Here is a 25,480-nt window from a genome sequence, read left to right as displayed (position 1 = left end):
GGAAGACGGGGTCTAGGGGTCTAAAAATCTGCAGATCTGCTAAAGCCATTAAATCTTTTTCAATGAATATACAAAGAAATTTGTACAAAAGTGACAATGATTCTCAGAGTCAGACATTTTCAGATTAACTACATTTTAAACTGAGAGGGTTTTTTTTTTGTCTGTGTAAATTGCTTGCTTTTAGAAAGAACTCCCCTTTCCATTCATCCCCACATTCAACAAACTGAGATGAGGTCACTGCAATCTTCTTTCCTCATTCTGTTGAAATCCCCTCTCCCCAAGCCAGAGCACTAAACGCTCCCCAACCCAGTTCCTTTACTAGCGCTGGAGAGGAAGAGATATCTCTACGGTGTGTCAGAGGGTCTCCAAGATCTTCCAAACGACACCAAGTCTTCATCACCAAGGGGCCAGCTCAGGTACAAGGGACGACAGGGGTCAAAGGTGAAGGTGTATTCAAAATTTCAGAGTTGAAAAAAGAATTCAAGATCTGCATAATTAAATGGTTCGTAGGGGGCAGCACAAGGCTGCATGCACAGTCACAGGGAGCACCGGCCTTCATAATCCGAAGTGACAAAAGACATCGTCCTGTGTACATGGAAAGCTGTGTGACTGGTGCCATTCTGACCACGTGTGCACCTCCCACCTCACACGTGAGTCTCTCGCCTGAATCAACGCAATCTCACTTCCGCACACACCTTTCCCGCCAGATTCAGCACAAAGGTTGGCATTTTGACACCGTTGTGGAGATCCAGCATGAATCGCAGGAGGGGCTTGACGCGCTTCGGAAAAGTAGGCTCTCAGGACACATTCCAGAAGTGGCAGGAAGAATGGGGGACTATTTTGAAGGTGATAGTGTGAAGACATGGATAAATAAAGTACTTGCTTGTAAACAGTGCAAGTCTCAAAACTCAAGTCTTTGGAACAGGCGACCATATACACACACACACACACACACACACACACACACACACACACACACACACACACACACACACACACACACACACACACACTCTACGTATATTTTATGACGAATTGAACACTTTAGACTAAACCTAATGACGCTCCCTGTGAGAGAAGAAGGGACTCGGTGGAGACTGGACTTTGCCCCGACAGTGAAGGGTTGTGGTTGTTGCACTAAAGAGGACTAACCGCATCTGATTAGAAATGCCTGGAGAATGAGGTCCGGGCTGATCTGTACAGCCCATCAATCAAGACTAATTGTGTTTCTAGGCTAATGTGGCCAGGAGCGGACGCACAAGTCGCACCCGATGCCAACCACAACGGCGGATGAGGTCAAACCCGTTCGGTCGAGGGCAGTTTGCACAGAGTTTCAAACACAATCACGACGAAAGCCTGGCTCGCAATAACTTTTGCACACACACTCACCACATAATGACGAAAGTCCGCTTTTAGATTTTTTGCTGATTCCGAGTCTGAACCGAAAGGCGTACGTTCGCGTCTGTGATTGCGAAGAAGCATTTTTCACCACTGAGGTCACGTTTTTATTTATTTATTTTTTTTTAAAGTGCACTTAGAGAAAAGAGGAAGAGAAGGTTTGGGTTCATATTTAAAAAAACAACAACAAAAAGAACACCATTTGATCAAGATCACACAAAATGATTTCAATTCCCGCATGCACTTCAGGGATGGAGAAGGTGGAAAGTTTAAGACGGTTCTCTGCATGACCTGGCGTCCCAAAACCATGATGCTCATTAGATTTCAACATTTCTTCAGGAAAGGATAAAAAAAATGTTTTCGGGGTCGAGCAGGAGAGGAACGCTTGAGACGGTAAACAAATATCGTGCAATTATACAGTGAGGTCCGAAAGTGCAAACATTTTAATACAAATGATTTTATCAGCAACTTAAGTAGAAAATAGAGTTTTAGAAATAGTATTTGCCATTTTGCATTGGTGACCTCATGCACTGCAACACGTGTGCTTCAATAGAGGAGATACAACTCATCGAAAATTTTGACTTGTTATGCAGGAAGTTACATTCAAAATATAAATGATGTTTAGTAAAGAATTTAAATGAAAACAAATCCTAACATTGGGTTTAGTGTGGCTTCAGTGTGCCTGCTGAAATACAGTAGTAAATGTAATTCGTTAGTGTACATAAGTAGCTTTTTTTTTATGTATCTGTATTTTACTGAAGTATTTCCATCTGGGGAGATATTTTTTTATTGTAACTTCACTACATTTCAAAGTCAAATATTTGACTTTTTACTCAACTACATTTTGTAAAAAACCAATCAGGATCGAGCACATGCTCTGTTTTGAACTTGTTTTGATCGGCGCTTGGTGTATCTTCTGATCACCAACATTCAGTTCGACATCAAGTAGAAAATGATGAAGAAACTCCAGACTCGAACTCGCCACAACACACGTGACTTCATTTACACTATTTTTTTTAAGGTTCGTAATTATTTTGATAGAAATCAGTGTTTGAGTCATTAATATCATTCTATTAATAAATCAGTGTGCTGAGAGTCACATTCGAGTCTTTTCACATAAACTGAGTTGATTAAATTAAGAGAGTCTTGTATCAAAAATGACAATAGGAACATTATAGTTATAATAAATCATAGTAATTTGGATACATTTAAAGAAATACTTTCTTTTTTTTTTTTTTTACTGAGGTGAAAGTTTGAAGGGACACTTTCACTTTTTACTGGAGTCACATTAAAATTTTAATTAAATCTCTACTTTTACATAAAAAGCATGATCCTCATGGAACTGGCTTTGTGTGATGCCGGAACAGGTTTTGGGTCTCCAAGGTCAAGTGAAGGGAAAATTTCTTGCATCCAAAAACGTCCTACACACTTGTGCACCTCCAAATTTGTGCTAACAGCTTGGGGAAGAACCACGTCTAGCTGAAAAAGCCAGGTGTTCCATTACTTTTGTTCATATAGTGCATCATTCAGCAATACTTGTGATGCATGTATTCTGGGCGAGTTTCACTGTTATTAGGTAAAAAAAAAACCCCACACTTAAGACTGTTTAAGATCATATCTTCTGAACAAGCTGGCAGAGCAGCACAGAGCTTTTCCTCCTGCCAATCATCAGTTCCTCACTGGGCAGAAGTTCCAGCACTGCTCGTGGCTCTCTAAAAAGGACTTAACAGCTCACTACAGATGTGTAAAAATCCATTACTCAACCATGGGGGTTCATAAATGTCTTCTCTGAAGTCGACCTAATGGTTTTTATTAATATGATAGGCCTTGTGTGTGCTTTGGCGCGACACATACGGTTGCTGACGGACTAAGCCAAAGACAGCACACATACAAAAAAAAAAACCACCATGAGAGAAAACCGGAGCGATTCAAGAAAAGATCGAATGTGACATTTTTCATGTTCGGCTTGGACAGAAATCGGCGTCAGAGCAGAGACGTGAAGCGGATGCCATGTTTGTTGTTAACAGCGGATATAATTCAACCAACACAACCCTAACCCTAACCCTAACCCAATACGTGCTGAGGACATTTTGCTGGCTTTATGGAGAAAGAAAAAGTTGTGGACACCTGACCATAAGACTGGTTTGTGCATCCCATTCCACATTTAGTCTCCATCTGCTGTTATAATCACCTCCACTCTTCTGGGGAGATGTTTTTGTGGAGATTTGTGCTCATTCAGATACAAGAATGTTAGCAAACTCGGGGACTGATGTGGGTGAGGTGAGGAGGCCTGGGGTGCACTCAGCATTCACATTCATCCCAAAATTGATCAATAGAGTCAAGGAAAGTGCTCTACAGCAGGCTGCTCAAGATCTTCCACCTTCCACCATCCTATGAAAACCATATCTTCATGGAGCTGGCTTTATCATGTTGGAACAGATTTGAGTCTCCTAGTTCCTAGACATCCAATACAACCATGCAGTCAGCATTCACTTTCATCATGTTCAATAGGATGGAAGTCAGAGCTCGATAGCAGGAGATCTTCCACTCCAACTCATGTAAAGCAGATCTTCATGCAGCAAGTTTTGTCATGCTGGAAGAAATTTGGGTCTCCTTCTTACTAGCTGCTGGGGAAGGTACATTTTTTATTGCTACCGCTTCCAATGAGATGAGAAAGTGGTTCAAATTTGAGCCTGGTTCCTCTCAAGGTTCCTTGCCATCGCAGGGAGTTTTTTTCCTTCAACTGGCATTGAGGATAAACTTACAATTATAAGGGACAAACTTAAAGGCACTAAACTTTCTTTTACACAACTTTATAATCGCTTTGAGACAGAGTCCATTGTTAAAAGCGATCTACTAATTCAAATGAATGCAACTGAATGTTGGAAGCACAAATGGCTGGAAAAGTCCTGGTCTCAATAATTTCTGTATCAGAGCAGATCAGCTCACGTTCTCAGGAATCAGTAGGGTCGGTTTGGGCTTGGTGGTATGCAAATGACACGTTTTTCACGCTTCTCATGTGGATATTTTTTGCACAAAATAAGTTTGCTGAACGTGTAATATAATGCACAGTTTGCTGCGGCCTTGTTTCTGCCATGTTTACTCCCATTTCCTGCCTGTTTAAATTAGCCTGCATTTTACGCTGCCCAGGATTCATGGCCCGTCAGCCAGCAGCTGGCCACAACAGGCATCCGGTAGCAGACTGCACTGGGAACAGTCACGTATCCTACTACCGCAGCTCGCAACCGCTCAGCCGGGGAGACACTTTCACACCAGACCTTTTCAAGCATCTACTCTGAACCCCTTGTTATTGGTGTTCTTACCCAAAACAGTAGGCAGGATGTTTGCAGCTTGTACAGAAAACTGTTGAACTGGATACTGAGCAAACATCTCATGCAGAGAAAAAATATGTTCATGCTCTCCAACAGCTATAGGAGATGCATGCAGGAGAACATCTGTTTTCTGGTGTGACACTGAACACCATCAGAGTGTCTCTGACCCTGTGTGATGTACGATAGAGAAACCCGTATTCACTTAAAGGATCGTTCCTGAGTTAATCGAAGCAAATAAAATGTGGCTCTGAGAGACACAATTGATTAGGACCTCTTGGATTTGGTAGCGTGAAACGTTCCCTTCACTTGAACTTCACTCGGAGACGCAAAACCTGTTCCAGCATTACGATGCTCCTGTGCACAAAGCCTTGCTCAATGAAGATCTGCTTTACATGGGTTGGAAGTTCTCCTGGTGTAGAGCTCTGATCTCAACATCTTTGGGATGAATTGGAATTGGATCTTCCCGAAAGAGTGGAGGTTACAGTAACAGGAGATGGGGAGTAAATGTGGAATGAGATGCTCAAAAAGCCGTCTTACAATCAGGAGTCTACTAACATTTGTCCATATAGTGCACATCGCAAAGTTATTATCTAACAAAATGATGTGCAGAAAAACGTCCAGAAAATGTTCTTTAAATGGAAATATAATAATAAAAAAAAAAGAAATAAAACTTGAACAGCATATAAACAGGGTAAAAATTGGTATCGCTGCTTGTGAAAGTAATAAATGTTCTGTAATAAGTTGCAGACCCACACTTAAGAACTGTCTCCAGGAACAATTGATCCCACTTCAGGGTTAAGAGTACACTCTGCGTGTTTGGCTTCCATGTCCTGGTGAATACTTCTCTTCTTTTTTCTCTGTTCATCCCTGATTTTTTTTTGTTATCGTCTCTTTTACTTGGATCCTTTGCAAATTCTGGACCTTTTTTCCCCCCATCTTACAACTTCTTTCACATCTTTCGAACAGCTTTTTTTGGATGTTCTCGGTTGTGATGTTTCTCCCCATGTTGCAAGGGGAGAAACACAGTTGCATATAGACAGATGGATGGATGGATACATAGATAGAGAGAAGATAGATAAATCGATAGATATAAGAGAGAAGGTAAACAGACAGACAGACAGACAGACAGACAGATGAATAGATAGATGGAAAGCTATGAAAAAGAAAACAGATAGATCGATAAATATAAGAGAGAAGGAAGACAGACAGACAGACAGACAGACAGACAGACATATAGATAGACAGATAGATAGATAGATAGATAGATAGATAGATAGATGGATGGATGGATGGATGGATGGATGGATGGATGGGGTGGGGGTTATTGGATGGATAGATAGATATGAGAGAGAAGATAGATAGATGGATGGGTGGATAGATATGAGAAAGAAGATAGATAGATCGATAGATAGACAGACAGACAGACAGACAGATGGACAGCTATGAGAAAGAAAATAGATAGATTAATAGATATAAGAGAGAAGACAAGACAGACAGACAGACAGAGACAGACAGAGACAGACAGACAGACAGACAGATAGATAGATAGATAGATAGATAGATAGATAGATAGATAGATAGATAGATAGATAGATAGACTCTATATGGATAAATATAAAAAAAGAGAAGGGGGGGGTCGTTGTTCAACTACATGACAGAATTGATTAACATCACAGAACACAGAATCGGTTCAGATCGGCTGAACTGGCGTCCACTAGATCATAAAAACTTTAATTAGATTTACTCTGTACACAAAAGGCTTTGTTCTGGTTTCGGTACATTTAATTCCTGATTTGACAAAATGCACTTTGGGGAGCTTATTATCTCTGCAGGACTGCTGTTTTACTGTGTGGTTCATCTACTCCTAAAACCCTCCAACAATAACGACAACAAAAACAAAAAAAACCCACACAGGCACGTGGAAGGAGGTCATAAAACCGGCACTGACCACAACAGAGAAGGAGCAGACAGTCTGGATGAATTGAGCAAACGCAGGGGTGTGAGCTCATAAAAACAAAAAAGTGTTTAGATTTACTGTCTGGATCCTGCTGCAGAAAATTGCCAAAAAAAATCCACTTGCATTATTTATGCACCACTAGATTCCACTATGCTGCATTAGAACTCATTATATACTATATAGACAAAAGTTTGCAGACTATAACATGTGCTTTTTTTTTAAGCGTTCTATTCCACAATCTGGTTCCCATTTGCTCTTATAATAACCCCTGATCTTCTGGGAAGACGTTGTGGAGGTTCATTTAGATACACAGAGTGTTTGTAAAGTCAGGTACTGAAGTAGATGAGGTGAGGAGGCTCTAAAAAAGGAGATCTTCCACTCCAACCCATGTAAAGCAGATGGAGCTGGCATAGTGTAAAGGGTGATTGTCATGTTGGAATAGGTTTGGTTCTCCTAGCTCAAGTGAAGGGAACATTTCATGTTAATATATCCAAAGACGTCCTAAACAAACTTTGAACTTTAAGAACTGAAGAAGAAACTTTGAGAAGAACAACATCCTGTACGGCTGGGAAAGACAGGTGTTCCAATACTTTTGTCTGAATAGTGTATGTTCACACCCAGAATATAAAGGGTGGGGAACATTTGGCAACCCAAATACGTTTTATAGGCTTTTAAATTAAAGATTAAAGTGTGGGTGTGTAATTTGTTGGGATCTCTATGGAGTTTCACTCATTTCACTCCTGAACCCCATGAAAAACAAATACACAAAGTATATATAAAATAAAAACAAATAATTATGCAGTCTTTTTTTTTTCATGTCTCCAGGCACTCATGTGTATTTTAAACTTGAAAGCAAAAGAAGTGTATCTGTTCTGAAGCCAACTGACACCTAAGAAACACTTTGGGTGTGAATTAGCCTCTAGAAATGTATGTATTGTGCATGACATCACAATATGGATCCATTCCAGAAATACAACACGAGAAAAGCAGCCACAAATTAAAATGACCTGGTGGTCTCGAGGTACTCTATTAGAACAGCCAGAATTGTCTAATTATAAACACAATATTACGCTAGTTGAAAAATATGTATCTCTCTATAAATCTATCCTTCCATCCCATCCATATATCCGGTTGCTGTGTACCTGTACTATGCAATGTAAAAGGTCTGTCTGTCTGTCTGTCTGTCTGTCTGTCTCTACAAAGCTCAGGCTTTAGGCACTACAATAGCGCACATCCTCTTCTGAAACCTAGTTAAAAATAATCTTAAAAAATCTTAAAAAATCTTAAATCTCCTGAATCTGGTTAAGACCACACACTGCACACACTGCTGCTCTGATGAAGCGACCGGGTTGAGTTGCACATCTCCTAACCAGCGCGCCACTTAAAGTGCCTATCAAAATTCCTTCTTCTGATGTATCTTTAACCCTTGATAAAAAGTTCATGTGGGAATTACAGCAGATCAGAAGACGGATGATGTACGGCGATCGTATTCTCAGCCGCTCAGGTTCCAGCGCTCTGCTATCGGAGCTCCATTATGTCATGAAGCAGATACCGATCTTCAATATAACTGCAGTATATGGTAATAAAGCATAATAAAGGAAGGACAATAAGCCAACAGACATAAGGGGATGAGTTACAAGTACGTAGATGAGGAGCGAAGTCAAAGAAGATATCAGTCAGACAACCAGGCAAAAAGACCGTGTCTCTTCCAATCCCCGCATCTGAAACTGATTCTGCGATTAGAGGAAGACTCAGAGTCCGTACAGCCGAATCTCACCATAGGTTACACGCCTTGAACTGTACATATGGTACGCACATGCGCGGTATCTAACACGCGGAGGTACAGAGAACATTTTAAAGTGTCTGAATTGGCAGAAATTGAAATCTCCTTGTTTTAGATTTTCCAAAGGAGACCTGGCGAGTGTGTCTGAGGAACACGGTGTGAGCGGTGGTGAGCGTCTGTGCTAAACGTGACGTCGCAGTGGTAAACAGGGAGCGGTAAACAGGCAGTGGTGAACAGGCAGTGGTAAACAGGCAGTGGTAAACAGGGAGCGGTAAACAGGCAGTGGTAAACAGGGAGCGGTAAACAGGCAGTGGTAAACAGGGAGCGGTAAACAGGCAGTGGTAAACAGGCAGTGGTAGACAGGGAGCGGTAAACAGACAGTGGTAAACAGGGAGCGGTAAACAGGCAGTGGTAAACAGGCAGTGGTAAACAGGGAGGCGGTAAACAGACAGTGGTAAACAGGGAGGCGGTAAACAGGCAGTGGTAAACAGGCAGTGGTAGACAGGGAGTGGTAAACAGGGAGCGGTAAACAGACAGTGGTAAACAGGCAGCGGTAAACAGGCAGCGGTAAACAGGGAGCGGTAAACAGGCAGTGGTAAACAGGCAGTGGTAGACAGGGAGTGGTAAACAGGCAGTGGTAGACAGGGAGTGGTAAACAGGCAGTGGTAGACAGGGAGTGGTAAACAGGCAGTGGTAGACAGGGAGTGGTAAACAGGGAGTGGTAAACAGGCAGTGGTAAAAAGGGAGCAGTAAACAGGGACAGTGGTAAACAGGCAGCAGTAAACAGGGAGCGGTAAACAGGCAGTGGTAGACAGGCAGTGGTAAACAGGGACAGTGGTAAACAGGCAGTGGTAGACAGGCAGTGGTAAACAGGCAGTGGTAAACAGGCAGTGGTAAACAGGGAGTGGTAAACAGGCAGTGGTTAACAGGCAGTGGTAAACAGGCAGTGGTAAACAGGGAGTGGTAAACAGGCAGTGGTTAACAGGGAGTGGTAAACAGGGAGCGGTAAACAGGCAGTGGTGTAATCAGGCAGTGGTAAACAAAGTATGTAGTTAAGTAAAAGAGAAGACTGTAAAATGTGACTAAAGTAAAAGTGTCCCTTCTAACCTTCACTTGAGTAAAAGTATTTACATTCAAATATACTTGCGTATCCAAAGTACTGTGGTTTATTACGACTGTAATGTTCCTATTATCAGTTTGGTCACAGGACTCTTTGCATCTCGTTTTACGTGAAAAGACTCGAATGTGACTCAACACACTGATCTATTAATAGAATGATATTAATGAGTCAAACACTGATTGATTTCTATTACAAAAGCTACTTAATTACAGTACAAATATACAGACAAAAGTATTGGGACACCTGAATTTTCCAGCCATATAATATATGGTTCTTCTCCAAACTGTTACCACGAAGATGGAGGCGCATACATAGTCTTTGGATACATAGGATTTTCGCTTCACTTGATTTAGGAGACCCAAACCTTTTCCAGCATGACAATGTAATTGAGTGCACTCCAGGTTTCCTCACCTCACCTACCCCATTACTGGTATTTACTCCTAAATCTATTAGAGCAGCTTCCCAGAACACTGGAGGTTATTATAATATTGAATGGTCAGGTGTCCACAAACTTTGTCCATATAATGTATGTGATATAAAAATGCTATCAATGTGAATCACTTGTGGAATCACCAAAATCACCAGTTAACTGATCGTTCAATCTACTGGTGTTTCAGATGAAGCTGATTCATAAGAGGATTCTATCAGAAGCACCTCTTGAAGCAATAACACAAGCTGGCACAAAAAAACCCAGAATCTCCTTCTGCGTGCTGATTTTAACCCCAGCAGGTTTCCTCTAAAAAGCCGGCCAAAGCTCTGTCTCAATTAAGTCACTGCAAATAATTCACTTTTACAGTGATGACAGGGAACCGAGGCCTGCTGTTGTTTTTTTTTTTGTGTCGAGCGCTCGCCTGTGATCTCTCCTATTCAATATAAAAAAAAAATAGGAAGAACATTTCTTAGGGATGAGAAAAGTAAAATAAATAAATAAATAAATAAACAAAAAAACTAAATTAAGGCATTTGTTATTAAGCCAAATGGATGTCATCGGGTAGCCTACATGTAAAAAATGCTTTTCAATAACGTAAAGTCGAGCCAAAAACCTGCCAGGAAGACGGTTTGACTGTGCTGAGAAACACATGAGCATTGTGCAGCGCTTGGCAACGCTGCTGCGTATCACTCTTCCTGCAGAATGAGGGGTGTTTTAACATGAGTATAATGCATATATATATATATATATATATATATAGAGAGAGAGAGAGAGAGAGAGAGAGAGAGAGATTTTCAGACAATTTATTTTTTATGGCGTTGCAAGAGTTTCAAAATGGATGCAAGATCTGGAAAATATGCCTCTGGAACTACGGAACCTATGTTACTTACTGTCTGCAGACAATTTACTTGCTGAATAACGGCTTCGAAAGGTGAGACCGAAAAAAAAAAAAAAAAAGATTTATCAGAGTGAGATGAAATCTTTCACGTGACATTTCGTTCTTGGCCCTGCTCGAATCTGCTCTTTCAGCTTTGTGGAAAAAAGAAAAAGAAAAAAAAAAATCGCATCTGTAAGAGTTTTTTTTGAGAATTGAAGGCTTATAAAGCCGATATATTGGACTATTTATTTTCTGTAGGAACACATTTTACCCTATAAAGAGGCCTAATGGCATTTACACACAGCCACTCTGATGCACAAAGCCAATAGGAGATTTATAGGCAGTGTGCTTTAGTGTCAGCTAGGGGCTCACTCGCGGGCCAAGCCAGATGGATTTAATAATCGATGACGGCAAACCCGAGTATCTAAAGCTGAAGGAACCTATGCGGTACCGCGTCCACTCATTGTGCACATGGAATAAATGGCGTGATGCCCGACGATCGGTGCGAAACCGTCGCTCACCTCCTCCAGGCTCATCTTCTGAAGCTCCTCCTCCCAGGCGTCCCTCTGGCTGCGGTGGTAAGCTGAGGGCGGAGCCAGGTCCTGTAAGATGTGGGGGTCTCTCTCATGACAAAGGGCTGTGAGGTGGCCAATGTACAATTTCAGCTTACTGCGGTTCTGATTGAGGTCTATGAGAGGGGGAATAATCTGTACAACACACACAAAAAAAAGAAGAGAAGAGTTCCGTTAGCAATACGATCCAGCCGATATACGTCCAGTGTGCGGCAACGGGTTCCAAGCAGGAAGCACGTTTAAGAAGCCAGGACACAAATGGAATATCTGTTACCATATGTGACCGGTACGGGAGAGCCAGTTTTGTAAAAAAGCAATAAACAGTGACACGACGTAAACGATTTCAGATGATGAAGAAAAAATTTGTAATATAAAACACATTACCGTATCACAGTAAATCACAATCACATAATGGCGCAATCAAAATTCTTGGTGGAAGAAGGAACTGAAAGAAGTGAAAATATTTTTCCGAGACCAGAAACCTTATCGTACATCATCGCTCAAGTTTGATTTGTAATTGTACAAACATTCCACACAATTACGGACTTTTTCTGATTGTCCTGTACTGCGGAGATAATGGGGAACCTTACGTAAACACAAGCCCAGCCCCGCAGTAAGTGATTCAAACTTAGCGCAAAAAGGAAACACACACCCGTAAAGATGCATGAAATTTTCATTTGAACTCGGAGACCCAAACCTGTTCCAGCATGACAATGCAAACCCTGTACACAAAGCCAGCTACATGAACATCTGCTACACAGGGGTTGAAAGTGTGTGGAAGATCTTCTGCTAAAGACCATCCCAGAAGAGTAGAGGCTACTTTAAAAGAGTGGTATCAAAAAGTTTTGAGACTAGTGTTGTAACACGCCAACAGATGGCAGCATGAGGCTGCACGCGCAGTCACAGGGAGCACCGACCTTTATAAGTCAGTGTGCCAAAAGACAGCGTCTTTTGCAAGAGCGGGAGCCGTGCGACCGGTGCTATTCTGACCATGTGCATTACCACGTCTGCTATTCCGACCACGTATAAATATATATAATGACCTGCCATACGCACCCGATCTCACATGTTGAGTGAAATGTACACTCATTCAGACCATATGTGCCATGGAGTGGCTTTACATGGGCTTTTATAAGAAGTGAAGTTTGGGTATAAAAGAGATGCTCGGCCCAACACATTCTTCATTCCTGACTCCGTTTGATATTCTAGCACAGAGTAAAAGAGAAAGATGGACAAAATCCTGCCGCTCCAGAATGGAGGGAGGGGGGAAACGAGAGGTGTGGGCAGACAGGAGATAGTGTGGAGTCATGTAACAGGATAGGCGTGCTAACGTACACCCAAAACTCTGCCTGCCAGAAGCCTCCTAACTGCCTGGCTCAGGCTTTTAAGAGATTGAGTGTTGCATCTGCTAAACACTCGCTATTGTCTTTGGACTGCTCGACAAAGAGAGGATCGTTTCTCTGAGCTTCTGCATTCCAAGATGTGGCAAGAGAAGATTGACAGCTTCTCATCCTTTGTTAATGAAGTAGAGTAGAACTTGATGTCGAGTAGATGCTCCTGGCAGGCTTCATTTATCAAGCACACATTTATTCTTCAAATTGTTCCCAAGAGCGTTTACAGGAGAAATGTGGTATTCAGGAAAATCTATCAAGTTTCCAAAAAACCTTCGGATTCTAACAGAGAATATTAAGTTGGAAGAAGTACCTCACTGGTTAAAATGTTGGTGGAGGTGGTGGCTTCGTGGTTAAGGCATTAGACTTTAGATCTGAAGGTCATAAGTTTAAATCCCAACCAGACATATTTGAGCCCCTGAGCAAGACCCTTAACCCCATAGCAGCTCAGTTGTATGAATGATAAATGTATGTCGCTCTGGATAAAGGAGTCTGAGAAATGCCATTATTGTAAATGTTGGACTTTTTAATGGAAGATCTTAAAATCAAATCCCAGCACCACCAAGCTACCATTTTTGCACCCTTAAACAAAGCAAAGTCCTTAACTCTCAGCTGGCTCAGGTGTATAAATGAGACCATTGTGAGTCGTTTTAGATAAAAGAAACTGCAAAAAACCATGAATGTAAATGTAATGTCAGTGTATGAGTTTTATATATATATATATATATATATATATATATATATATAAACACATATATAAACAACACAACCTCACTTCTGCACTCACCCTACTCACCAGATTTGGCTCATCTGGACTTCGGCCTCTTACTCGAAGATCAAGATTAAGCTGAAAGGTCGCTGTTTTTGACACTTTTGCGGAGATCGAGCACAGAAGGTGCTCAACACACTTCGAAAAAAGACTTCCTGGACACATTACAGGGGTGGCAGGAACGCTGAGAGCACTGTATTTTATATATATAGACTTTTATACATAAATTGTATTATTTTTTAGTCAGAAGTTAAACCATAAATGAGACTGTGCTCTGGACTCTTCCGTTCTCTGCTTCATCATCATCATTTTTTTGAATTTTCAATGTGCCTTTTATGGCCCAAATAAAAGCTACTTTTGCACCGGGAAGACAATTTACTTAACAGTTGCTCTTTCAGCACATGCACAGAAATATACAGAAATACTTGTGCAAATCTGTTAGGTTTCATTAGATTAGGCTTCGGTAAACCTTTTTTTTTTTTTTTTTTTTGCATTAAAAGCTTCATAACGAGGCCCAGGGTTTGGGTTAAACAGCAAAATGTGAGGCAAGTGGGACAGAGGGATATAACAAACAATGAACTGAAAAGCTAAAAGAAAGAAGCAAAGAAAGGTTACTTGCCACCAGTAATAATGTGCTCCTTTGAACTATAAGTACTTCAGCTTTACAAGACCGTATGAAACTCGGTGCGTTGGGTTTTTATTGATAGCTGGGAATAATAGCGTACATGTGCGGATTCCTGACTCTACCTGAATGCTAGGTGCCATGTGCTCAGCCTCACCTAAAAACCTCAATCAGGGATTTATTTACCAGTCCAGGTAACACATGGAGTATATTTAGGACCAGAAGAGAAGAGATTGAGGATTTTAGGCAGGAGGATAATAAAAGACCTAAACCTCTTTAACTGAAGTTCTCCCAAAGCCAAGCTCTTAAGTGCAAAAAACAGACGCCTTCAAATCTCTTTAGCTGTAGCAGCCTCTTATTCTTTCCCCTCTCTCTTAGACAAACATTCTAGATCACTTGAAGCATTTTGTTCCTGCAGGGCCAAGAAAATTTGTTTCCACTACAACTTGTTCCTCCTATAGCTTTAAGTAAGGAGGAAAGGGATCCATCGCTCATGCTGAAGACAAATGTCCTCCCGAGTGCTACGCCATTCTTCTAGCCGAGCAACAGCTGACCTGCTTCTTCTCTCCAGTGATAAACAGCTCAACAACACCGTAGCATACTGTGCTAGCATGTATAGTACACGCAGACGAGTGGACCGTTCCAGAAATGCTTCACGAGGATGGATGAGTCCTGCTCTTAAGGACGAAGGCAGTTATATTAGCAGTTAGCATCAATCTCACCGGTTGGCAGGCGTTTTCCGGTCGCTGGAATTTGTCATCGTTTTTTTCACTAATGTCATGTTATTCCGTTGCATTTAAAAAGCTTGGGTGGTGAAGTGAGGCCATAAATAACGGGGAAAAAACCCAACAACAAATATTATGTCCAGGCGGTAAATTTATGATGTTTTTTTTTCCTCCGTTCAAAGGAACGTTTGTCGTTTTGTGTCAGTGTGTGTGTATGTGTGCATGTCTTGTAAATAACATTGTGGAAAAATGATGTAACACGATGGTCAGAATTTCATCTATCTTTATTCGGTGCTGTCTCCGCTCAAGTCAGTTCGTTCTCCACAAAAGTGTATTCAGTGTCTATTAGACTGTAATCCAAGATCGCAGATGCTGGCTTTGAGTGCTTCCCACAGATGGGTGAGGTATACGGGCAGTGAACCGGGGAACTGCGCTTTCGAACATTATTCCCATTTTCCTGTCACGTTCTACTTTGAAAACCGCACAGACTCTTGGCTGAGAGTCTTTTGGCTTGTGGGTAGTGGATACTTAAGTATACTATAAGTGCTACTATAAGTGAGGAAGATGAAGTAGTCGCCTCTGGTTGTACAAAAAAATTGGACACCGAAACTCCGATGCGCTCTCTAGCTTTTCCAACATCAGAACTCCTCGAAGGAATCTTGCGCAGCCACTACTTCATTATGTCGTCTCTAAAAGAAGCTGTCTTCGTGCTAGATGCCGGACTGAAGTACATGTCCACACGTACCTGGCACTGTCATACCTCGGAACCTCCCCCTACCTTTTTCCAATGGCCATGAGAAAAAAGAGCAGGGCGCTCAACACAGAGCCAGCCTCGCCGTTCTCTTCCCCCTTCATCAATCACCCGTCAGTTCATTTGGTGCTATTTGATACCCGTGCTGAGAAGGATCTCGTGGATCAATGCTGTCAGTCAGGCAGTCCATCAGAAAGGAGCCTTCCGATGGCTTCCTCCACATGGTCGAGAGCAAGGGGAGTCCCAGTGCGACAGAAACCCAAACTCCGAAGTCGGCCTACAACTTGGGGGTGGATCTGAGGATCACAAAAAGGGGCCACCATATAGACCTCTTGGTTGCACAAGCCAGACCTTAATGCACATCCTTTCCTTATGGCTGCGACTTCTTTTGGGATATCCGCTTACAGCCGCACAGTGCTACTTGGCTAACAGAGGGAAAAAGATAAATGGATGGTCGACTGCAAAACCTAAAACCTGCAGGGCCTTGACAAAGCCGGTGGGCCTGTGATCATTAAAGACATCTGATGAAAAATCTCTTCTCATTTCTAAGACTTTGTAGCCTTTTTAACCTATTTGGTGAGACGTTTAATTCTTGGAAACTGGGAAAGACCCTCATCCTCCGTCTCACTCCCGCTGGCAAAGAGATGTTGTTTTGTTTATGAAATTAGAGAAAATTAGGTACTCTTTAACGATCTAGCACAATTTATTTTTTTTTGCCAAACTCTGGCAGCCCCTTCGTGAAAAGGTCCAAGCTTTTCAGCCTGACCCTGTTCTATGTGATTGAGTCCCCTCTTGGCCCCCAATTTCCAGCCTAGTTTTGGATACGATTTATCTATAGCTTGGTCAACACACTGTAGAACTGTATTTGCTATATGTAGGCTTGCACTAGTGTTTTTTTTTTTTTGCAGGTGTTGAAAAAGAAAACAACAAATCGTCATTGTTGGATATTTAAGTGAGTTTCTGTTTTCTAAATAAAAAAAAATAAAAAAACGGAAAATCAACTTACAATGGTGCAAAAAAACTCAAAGAAAAACGGCCAACACACACACACTAGCGCATACAAACGTTCTCTGTTTCGCTCTCCAGTCTCGACCCCCTTACGTCCACGGCAATCTGAGCACAGAGCACAGATGTGGAATGGAGATTAAGAGCAGGTGAGTTTGTCTGTCTTCCGAATTGTGGTCGTATCGTATATTTGAGCGCCTCCACCTTTCTGCGCTGCCTCTCTCCACAGCTTGCAATATGCCTCTATTAACCATGCACGCACACAATCCATTCCTTTGCACAGCCTTATAGAGCACAAACACACACACACACACACACACACACACACACACACACACACACACACACAAAACATCAGCAGCATTCATTTTCTTTTAAAGACACAAGATTTATGTGTATTATGGCTTGGAGGCTGTAGTTTTTTACGAACTCTGAGCCTCGTCACCTATTTATGCAGGCGTTTTATACGAACGCCATTAGATTTATACACTTAGGAGTGTGTGTGTGTGTAAGGGGTTTTATGGCCACTGACATGCGCAGGCTAGAGCTGATTGGCTAATATAAAGTGCAGGCCTTTAATAGTACAGCAAGAGAGTAGAGAAGCCAGGGCAGGTCTGTGTTGATTCTGGAGAAGTACAGAGGGAAATTTTACTCCCGACTCGCAATGTCCCTTCCATAGCGCCAATTAAACAGACCATGAAGTCTGCCGTCTATAGACTTGTGTTCCATTCGTTTTGTGCGATGTGTTTGCTTCATAACAATTAGTAAAAGGTGGGATAGTCTGCCAAGATTAAATTTTAAGCGCCAAAAGGTAGGAAAGGCTGTTTGGGATTACATTCAGCCTCGGGAAAAGATTAAGTAAGTGGTGGTCAGGGTTAAGACCTTTGAGGTGCCACAGGTTAGGGTTAAATAGGTCAGAAACAAAACAAAGAGATGGAAAGAAGGCACACGAGGTGGCATCAAAAATTTTCGAGACTAGCTCTGTTTACAAGAAAGTACTTTATTTGTTCAAGTTTATTTCTAGAGCGCTTTTCACAATGGACATTGTCTCAAAGTAGCTTTACAGAATTTAAGAATGAAAAGGAATGATGTGTGTTAATCCCTGATGAAGCCTGGGGGCGACTGTGGTGAAGGAAAAACTCCCTTAGGTGTTATGAGGAAGAAACCTTAAGAGGAACCAGACTCAAAAGATGAACCCATCCTCATTTGGGCGATATAAAGAGTCTGAATATAAATCGTGAAACAATACAAAATTGATGTTTCCACACACGTTCCTGCCACTTCTGTAATGTGTCCTGAAAGTCTGTGATTCACACCGGATCTCCACAATGGTGTTAAAACAGCGACCTCTGAGCTGGATTTTTATCTTTAGAAAGGGGTGATGTCTGCAGGAGACAAATCTAACAAGTAGGGTAGGTGCGGAAGTGAGATCATGTTTCTGGCGGGAAAACTCTCGGTGACAGGGTACGCTGGTGGTTAAGCACGTGTGCAGAATAGTACCAGTCACACAGATCCCGGTGTACACAGGATGCTGTCATTTGGCACACTGACTAATAAAGGTGCTCCTGTGACTGTGTGTGGAGCTTTGTGCTGCCATCTGTTGCCGTGTTCTAAAACTAGTCTTGAAACTTTCAGAGACCACCTCGTACAGAGAGGAGAAAAGTTTTTTTATATACTGATAATTACGTATGCTAAAAAAAAAAAATCATAAAACAATGTATGCACTGTTATAATACCATTTCTGTTTCTGCAACAAGGTGGAATGAACTTCCCCTAGATGTCTGAACAGCTGAGTCACTGCCTATCTTCAAACAATGGATGAAGAACTACCTCTTTCTCACACTTTTATGAGAACACCCTACCATTACATCATTATGAGGACACCCTACTGTTAAACCCAAATATGGACACCCTACAGTACCATCACACCCAAAGGAGAACACTCTACAGTACCATCACACCCAAATGAGAACACTCTACAGTACCACCACACCCAAATAAGGACACCTTACAGTACCACCACACCCAAATGAGGACACCCTACAGTACCACCACAACCAAATGAGGACACCCTACAGTACCACCACAACCAAATGAGGACACCCTACAGTACCACCACACCCAAATGAGGACACCCTACAGAACCGTCACACCCAAATAAGGACACTCTACTCAAATGTATTAGGATTTCCTTGAACCAAATGGCTGAAACCATCTCCAGCATGACAATCACACATGGTCAAGATCTCCACATATACATTACGTATTCTGGCTCTGATATATTCTTAGAACACATTCTTACTCAAGGGCCACATTTTAGCCCAAAACTCTTGATACGTCTGCCCACCCTGCTACACGGGGACACTAATGCATCATGTTCACACAAAAACTCCCATGAGCACTTCAGAGACAGAGGCCTCTGGAACATCTCACAATGAAATGGAAAACGGAAAAGGAAGATGAAACTAGCTCTTTATCCTGAGGTCAATGTAGAATTCCCACCCCAGTACAGCCACTCATCACCATGAAACCCCTGCGGAGAGGCAGGGAGAAAATAACATGGGGAGAACCAAAGGAAGAAGCCCCTTACATCCAGGGGCAGATGCATGTAACAGACCAGACACACAGAGGTACAGAGGGTATAAAACATGACCCAGGCAGGATTTAGATCTAGATGAAGTGAGTGGTAGGCTCAGTAGGCCGGATAGACACACAGCGAAATTGTGCTGAGTGACTGACAGAAACATAGCAAGTGTGTCAGCGTGGCGAAATACAACCTCTTACACAAGGATGTATATCCCGCCGAGTAGCAAAGCCTCCGACAAGCGTAAAGCACACGTGCGAATTCAGCAAAGCAGAGTTCAGCCAGTTGTTGATAATCATATGCTAGGAGAAGGAGGAGGAGTCAGACAAAAGAACGGGATAAGCAGGGGTTGAGTGATGACGAAGTAGAAATAGATGTGAAAATGGGAAAAAAAAAGAGATCAGGGGAAAAAAAAAAAAAACGAGGGTGGAACGCTTCGGCTCTCCTTCCTCCTCCATTCTTCTTCATCTCTCATGCTCATGCTGTCCATGGATGGTTAAGTGCTAAATGAGCTGGGAGATTTAAGATGACTGTTGTACAGAGGAAGCTGAGGCCTGTGCTGGTGCTCTAAATCACACCAACTCCAAGTCTTGACAGAGGGCTATGGGTTGGGAGGGGCAGCTTGTACTGCCACATGCCTCCTGTACACATGCCTGGAAGGTTTTAGAGTCAGTTGATGGACTGTTGGGAGTTTATTAGCAATTCAGGGGGATTTCAGGATTTCGGGTACAATTACAAAGCAACTCAGGTGTTCGCTGACTTGGTATTTGTCTTGTCCACTGATTCCTATGATCTTTTTTGTCTCAAGACTCTTTGCTTAATCAACTCAATTTATGTGAAAAGACTCCAATGTTACTCTCAGTGCTATTAATATAATGATATACATCAATCACTGATTAAAATCTATCACAATGATCATGAGTCCAAAAACTACAAAAAAAAAAAACCCAAAAAAACAAGCAAAGTGTTGTGGCGAGTTCGAGTCAGGAGTTTCTCCCATCATTTATTCCTCTCAAAAAATTCCTCTCCTGCAATCAACAATCAAAAACAAGTTTAAAACAGAGTGTGCCCTCAACCCTGATTGGTGGTTTGCGGGGAGTTTAAACAGTTTTTAATCCACAAATAAAGAGGAACGACTGTTTTCGCAAAATATAGTTAAAGTTAAAGTAACCAACCCCAGCCACTCTTAGTGCCGGTCTGAAGCCCGGATAAATGGGGAGGGTTGCGTTAGGAAGGGCATCCAGCATAAAAACATGTGCCAAATCAAACATGCGGATGATCCGCTGTGGCGACCTCTAATGGGAGAAGCCGAAAGAAAGATAGTTGAAGTTAAAGTAAAAGTCACCCCAAATGGAAATACCTCAGTAAACTACAGATATGCGAAAAAGCTACTTAAGGACAGTAACAAATGACATTTAATTCTTTACTGTTCACTACTGGTCTTGGATTTGATCTTCATTTACAACTCAAATCTGACTTTATTACCATGAACAAAATGACCGGTCAAGCCTAAAGCAGGTAGTAGATTATATCTGTAATTTCAAGATTACAATCCTGATTTATTTGACTGATTTATTGCCGTGTTCTTCTCATGCAGCTGCCAGAGTTTGTCAGGTTTTGAACAATCAGATATGTACGTAATCAATCTGGTGCCACGTTAAATCACACAAGCAAAACTATTTAAAACAAGTATTTACACTTTACTGGCCACAAGTTTCAGAATCCTGAAAACTGCTGTATGACTGTTTATTTACAATTTAAAAAACGTTCGGGAACTGGGACTACAATGAGCTGTCTGGCAACACATACAGTCCTGGTTTGAAAAAGATTTATAGCATTTAGAGTGGAAAATAAACACGGTTTGTAATGCTAGATTTATGATGCTAGCCTGCAAATGGAATTGCAATACGTTAGTCTTCAATAAGCGATAGGCAAAAAAAAAAAAATCCATGCATTAAAGTTCATTGTTGAGGTTGCCATCTGAAGGATGCTTACGTGCAGGAATGTTTGAGGCAACAATAGGCTTAAGCCATCATAGCAAACATTATATTAATTACAGCCCAAATCCATAATCGTAGTTCTTGAGTTTCACTATCCACAGTAACCTCATGGATGTTCAGGTTGTTCAAGTGGAGAACATCAGCAGCAGCAGCAGCAGCACTCTGTCCAGAAGTAGGGCATTGTTAAATTAGACAGGTCCAGAAATAATAAACGGACAAAATCAGTGGTATTGCTAAGGATGGAGCCGCCAGGAAAGAGGAAAAGAAGAAGGCCAAGGAGGAGGTTTATGGATGTGGTGAAAGGAGACATGCAGGTAGTTGGTTTGAAAGAGTTAATTAATATTCTATTAATAGATCAGTGTGCTGAGAGTCACATTAGAGTCTTTTCACACAAACTGAGTTGATCAAGTAAAGAGTCTTATGATCAAAATGATCATAGGAATATTAGAACTGTACTTTGGATACTTAAGTACATTTGAATGTAAATACTTTTGTACTTTTACTCAAGTAAGAGCTTAAAGGGACACTTTTACTGGAGTCACATTTTACCGAGTGGATCTACTTTTACTTAACTACGTGGTTTGTGTACTTCATCTACCACTGTTTAATACTAAAGTAACCCGACTAACAATTCATTCTCTCACCTATAATCAACAGCTAGGAAGAAATAAAGCAACCGCGCTGTCGAGGCCATGCCCTCCAACGTACGTTTAATTTGTGGGGATTTTCCACTGCTCATGGTCACGGTCTATTATTTAATGATATTATGAGTGATTTCCTTTCCCAGCCTGGAGAAGGAGAGCTGGTGGGCCAGATGCCTGGGGAAAAGGGCTCCAACATCCGCCTATTAACACATCCTGCAGTGTGGCACCCCAAGCCAGAGGCCCCAAAAAAAGTTCCACCGTCACAAACCTCAAACTTAACCGGTTCGTCAGCCCTGAATGTCACGTCTCCGCCACGTCCTGCGAGTTCACGGGGTTCAAAGGAAGGATTTTGATCATTTGTTTCTCGGAATTATTATTTATGAAAGAAAAACAACAACCTGCATGTTCTGACCGCAGTTGAACGTTTTTAGTCGTGTCATTATGTGATCTCCCAAGCCAAGAATAACGGCAAGGATCGATCTAGTGGTAGCGCTAAGCTAACAAGAAAGGAAAACCAAACAATTTTTTTTGATCCCTTAATACCAAGGGAATGTGTTTTTCTCGACGATGAAACACCAGTAACACGGTGGTTTAACTGGCTACGACAATCTGTTTTCCTATTTTTACTCGGCACATCCTTGAATTGTTGACATCCAAGAGAGAAACCAGAAACGTGTTTGTGTCATTAAATTGTATTTTCCTTAGTTGACGTATCCCGGAGGGACGAGCCAAAGCCTTTGGTTTTTGCAGAGACCTTAAAAGTGAGGGAAAAGTATTCCGCAGAACGGCATCTTTATGCCAAGAAGATCTGAGAAGGGGCAAAACACACCAGCAGACAAAAGTGTGCCTATGCACGGGAGGCAATGAGATAACGGGAAAAAGAGGGAGAGAAGATTAAAGTGCTGAAGTTTAATATCTAAAGTCAGGGAGGAAAAAAAAAGCTCAGAGGCCCCTTCAGAAATGAGCAAAGCGTGTCTTGCTCCACTATTCCACGTGATTAAGGAGATAAATATCAGCCTGAGAGGTGTTGAACGGATTGCTGTGCTATTTATAGATGCAGGGAAAAAGTCGGATTGGAGATCTGAACAGCGTGAAAGCAGAATGTTAGGGGAGATAAAACCATCGCCGAAAATGAAATGACAAGTGTACATGCATCCGAGCGCGCACACAATTTCTAGCCAACTTGGCAGAGGACCTCACACTTCGCCCCAGGGAAAACGCAGAAGTTCTGAAACTGAAGTGCCACGGCGAGTCAGCCTGATATTCAGCAGGGACTTTATTTATAGAGAGATCTTGGAGCACAGCTCAGAATTCCAGAGAGATTTTGAAAGTTCTAGTCAGGATTCCAGAGAGATCTATAGACTCTCCTGAGGATTCCAGAAAGTTCTTTTCGTGGTCTTTTCTGGAGACGTTCTGAAGTTTGATATAGAGAATTCTGAACTCTATTCAAGATCTCAAGAACGATTTTTAGTTTATGTTTAGAATCCTAAATCAATTTTTTGGAGTTCTGTTCTCGATCCCAGAGACATTTTTAAGTTCTGTTCTCGATCCCTGGGAGATTTCTACATTCTGTTCAGGATCCTTGAGAAATTTTCCGAATTCTTTTTAGGATCCTAGGATCCTAAGAGAGGTTTGGGGAGTATCATTCAGGATTCCAGAAAGATCTATACATTCTCCTGAGGATCCCAGATTTTTTTTCGAGTACTTTTCAGCACCCTAGAAACATTTCTAGGTTCTGGTCAGAATCCCAATAAGTTTGGAGTTCTAGTCAGGATTCCAGAGAGATCGATACCTTTTTTAGAAGATCCCAGAGAGTTCCTTTCGGGTTCTTTTCAGGATTCCAGAAATATTCTGACGTTTAATACGGGAAACTGGGACATATTCAGGTTTCCAGGAGGATTTCTGATTTCTATTCTGAACTTTTTAGGATCTCAGAGAAAATATCTGAACTCTGTTCAAGAGCTTAGGTTCTGAGTTCTATTTAAAACACCAAAAAGATTGTGGAAGTTCGTTCAGGAGAGAATTTATGAGTCCAAGTTTTGCAGAAGATGATTCCGAAAAGACTGTGCAGTAGTAAGAAAAGACTATGACCACACAGAGGACCAAACTCATCAGATCACATTTAGATTATCAATCCGTCCGCAGAGATGGAGTGTGGTTCCGATTCAGAAGTGTCAACATTGCTAAAAAGAAATAAGATTCACCACAAAATCACTAGCATCTGTTGGTGGATGAGACAGATGGTTTTTTTTCCCCCCCTCTGAAAATGTGCGTCAAAGCAACTGTAAAGCAGCGAGGCACATGCTTGGTGTGAGAGTTACTGAAATAATAAGCAGCTTCTCCGTACTTTAACCACAGAATCAGCGTGAAGCAAAAAGTAACTGCAACGAAAAGCAAATCTTTCATGTTGCGCATACTTTCCCCTTCACTGAACTGTTTTTTTTCCCTGCTGGGCGAATTTTATTTGCATTTTGTCTGACTGTTGTTTTGTCTTAAAAGCCTGAATGAAAGCAGCAGTTTACCAGTGGCTCCCGTATTGTCATGGCAAGCGGTTTACCATTCTGTCGTCACAAGCCAAAATGGAACACTCAACGTCTGTCAACTGCCTCCGTCTTTCTGCGCGCCGTTGTATACGACAGAAATTCATTTCCCTCAGCCATCATCATTGATGATTACATTTTTCCCTCTCCGACTCCTGAGTCACTCGTTTACGCCGGTGTTTTAGTGCCACGTAAAAAAAACCCTACGCTTACGAGAATAAAGCACTACAAGAACGAAGTCAAAATCACGAGTGTTAACGCTGCATTTTGTGACCTTAGAGGGCGCTGTTGCTCAAATATGTAAAATGATAATTTTCCGTACAGTTCACTTAGCGCATCTGGTTCTCCATGATAACAGACTGTTCTTCAAAGTGCGTTTAAGGTAATGTGTATGTCGCCAGGTGCGTTTTCAAACGGACATAGCAAACTTTTCTGGGTCACCGATTTTAAGCTGCATTTGAGGAAATTACCCTGGTCACAGAATTTGTTGTAAACACAGACACACCAGTCCTTCATCCGGTACTGCTACGACTTTATTTTTGTAATCTTAGTGCAAAGCCGTTGTACACATTCGGTGGACGAACTGGGGGGAAAAAAAAGAAAAAGGTTCTGTGTTACAGAAGGAAAGGAACAGCAGAAAGTGTGCTCCATGGAACTCGTGCCCCTTGAAAGCCCAAACAGAGCGAGGGCCCCACCACGGTCTACCCTGCTGTCTGCACCGGGCCCACGGAGCCAGAGGCCAGCTTTTATATTGGACTCATATGGAAGGAGGAATGTTTTAACAATGACCCCCTGCGATTTCCCGACTAACACGTGTGTTCAATTTTAATCGAATTATCCATGAGTCAGAAAGAGAGAGAGAGAGCGAGAAAGAGAGAGAGGGAAAAGAGTCGGACCGGAATAAACAATGTGAATACAAATATAAATCACATAGGTTTATATAAACGACTATAACAGAGCTGTTGAAACCGAGCCTTACT

At 41.8% G+C, this 25,480-nt stretch overlaps 1 protein-coding gene across 1 annotated transcript in view; it reads right to left on the bottom strand.

Moving 5' to 3' along the window:
- erc1b (ELKS/RAB6-interacting/CAST family member 1b) overlaps positions 1-25,480 on the bottom strand; it is a 198,812-nt gene that overhangs the window by 11,156 nt on the left and 162,176 nt on the right. The window contains 1 exon segment of the mRNA XM_046873276.1: positions 11,419-11,604. Within this exon segment, the coding sequence (XP_046729232.1) occupies positions 11,419-11,604 (186 nt within the window).

Source organism: Silurus meridionalis, chromosome 18, assembly GCF_014805685.1.
Source record: "Silurus meridionalis isolate SWU-2019-XX chromosome 18, ASM1480568v1, whole genome shotgun sequence".
Classification (NCBI taxonomy): domain Eukaryota; kingdom Metazoa; phylum Chordata; class Actinopteri; order Siluriformes; family Siluridae; genus Silurus; species Silurus meridionalis.
This window is presented reverse-complemented; position numbering and strand designations above follow the sequence as displayed.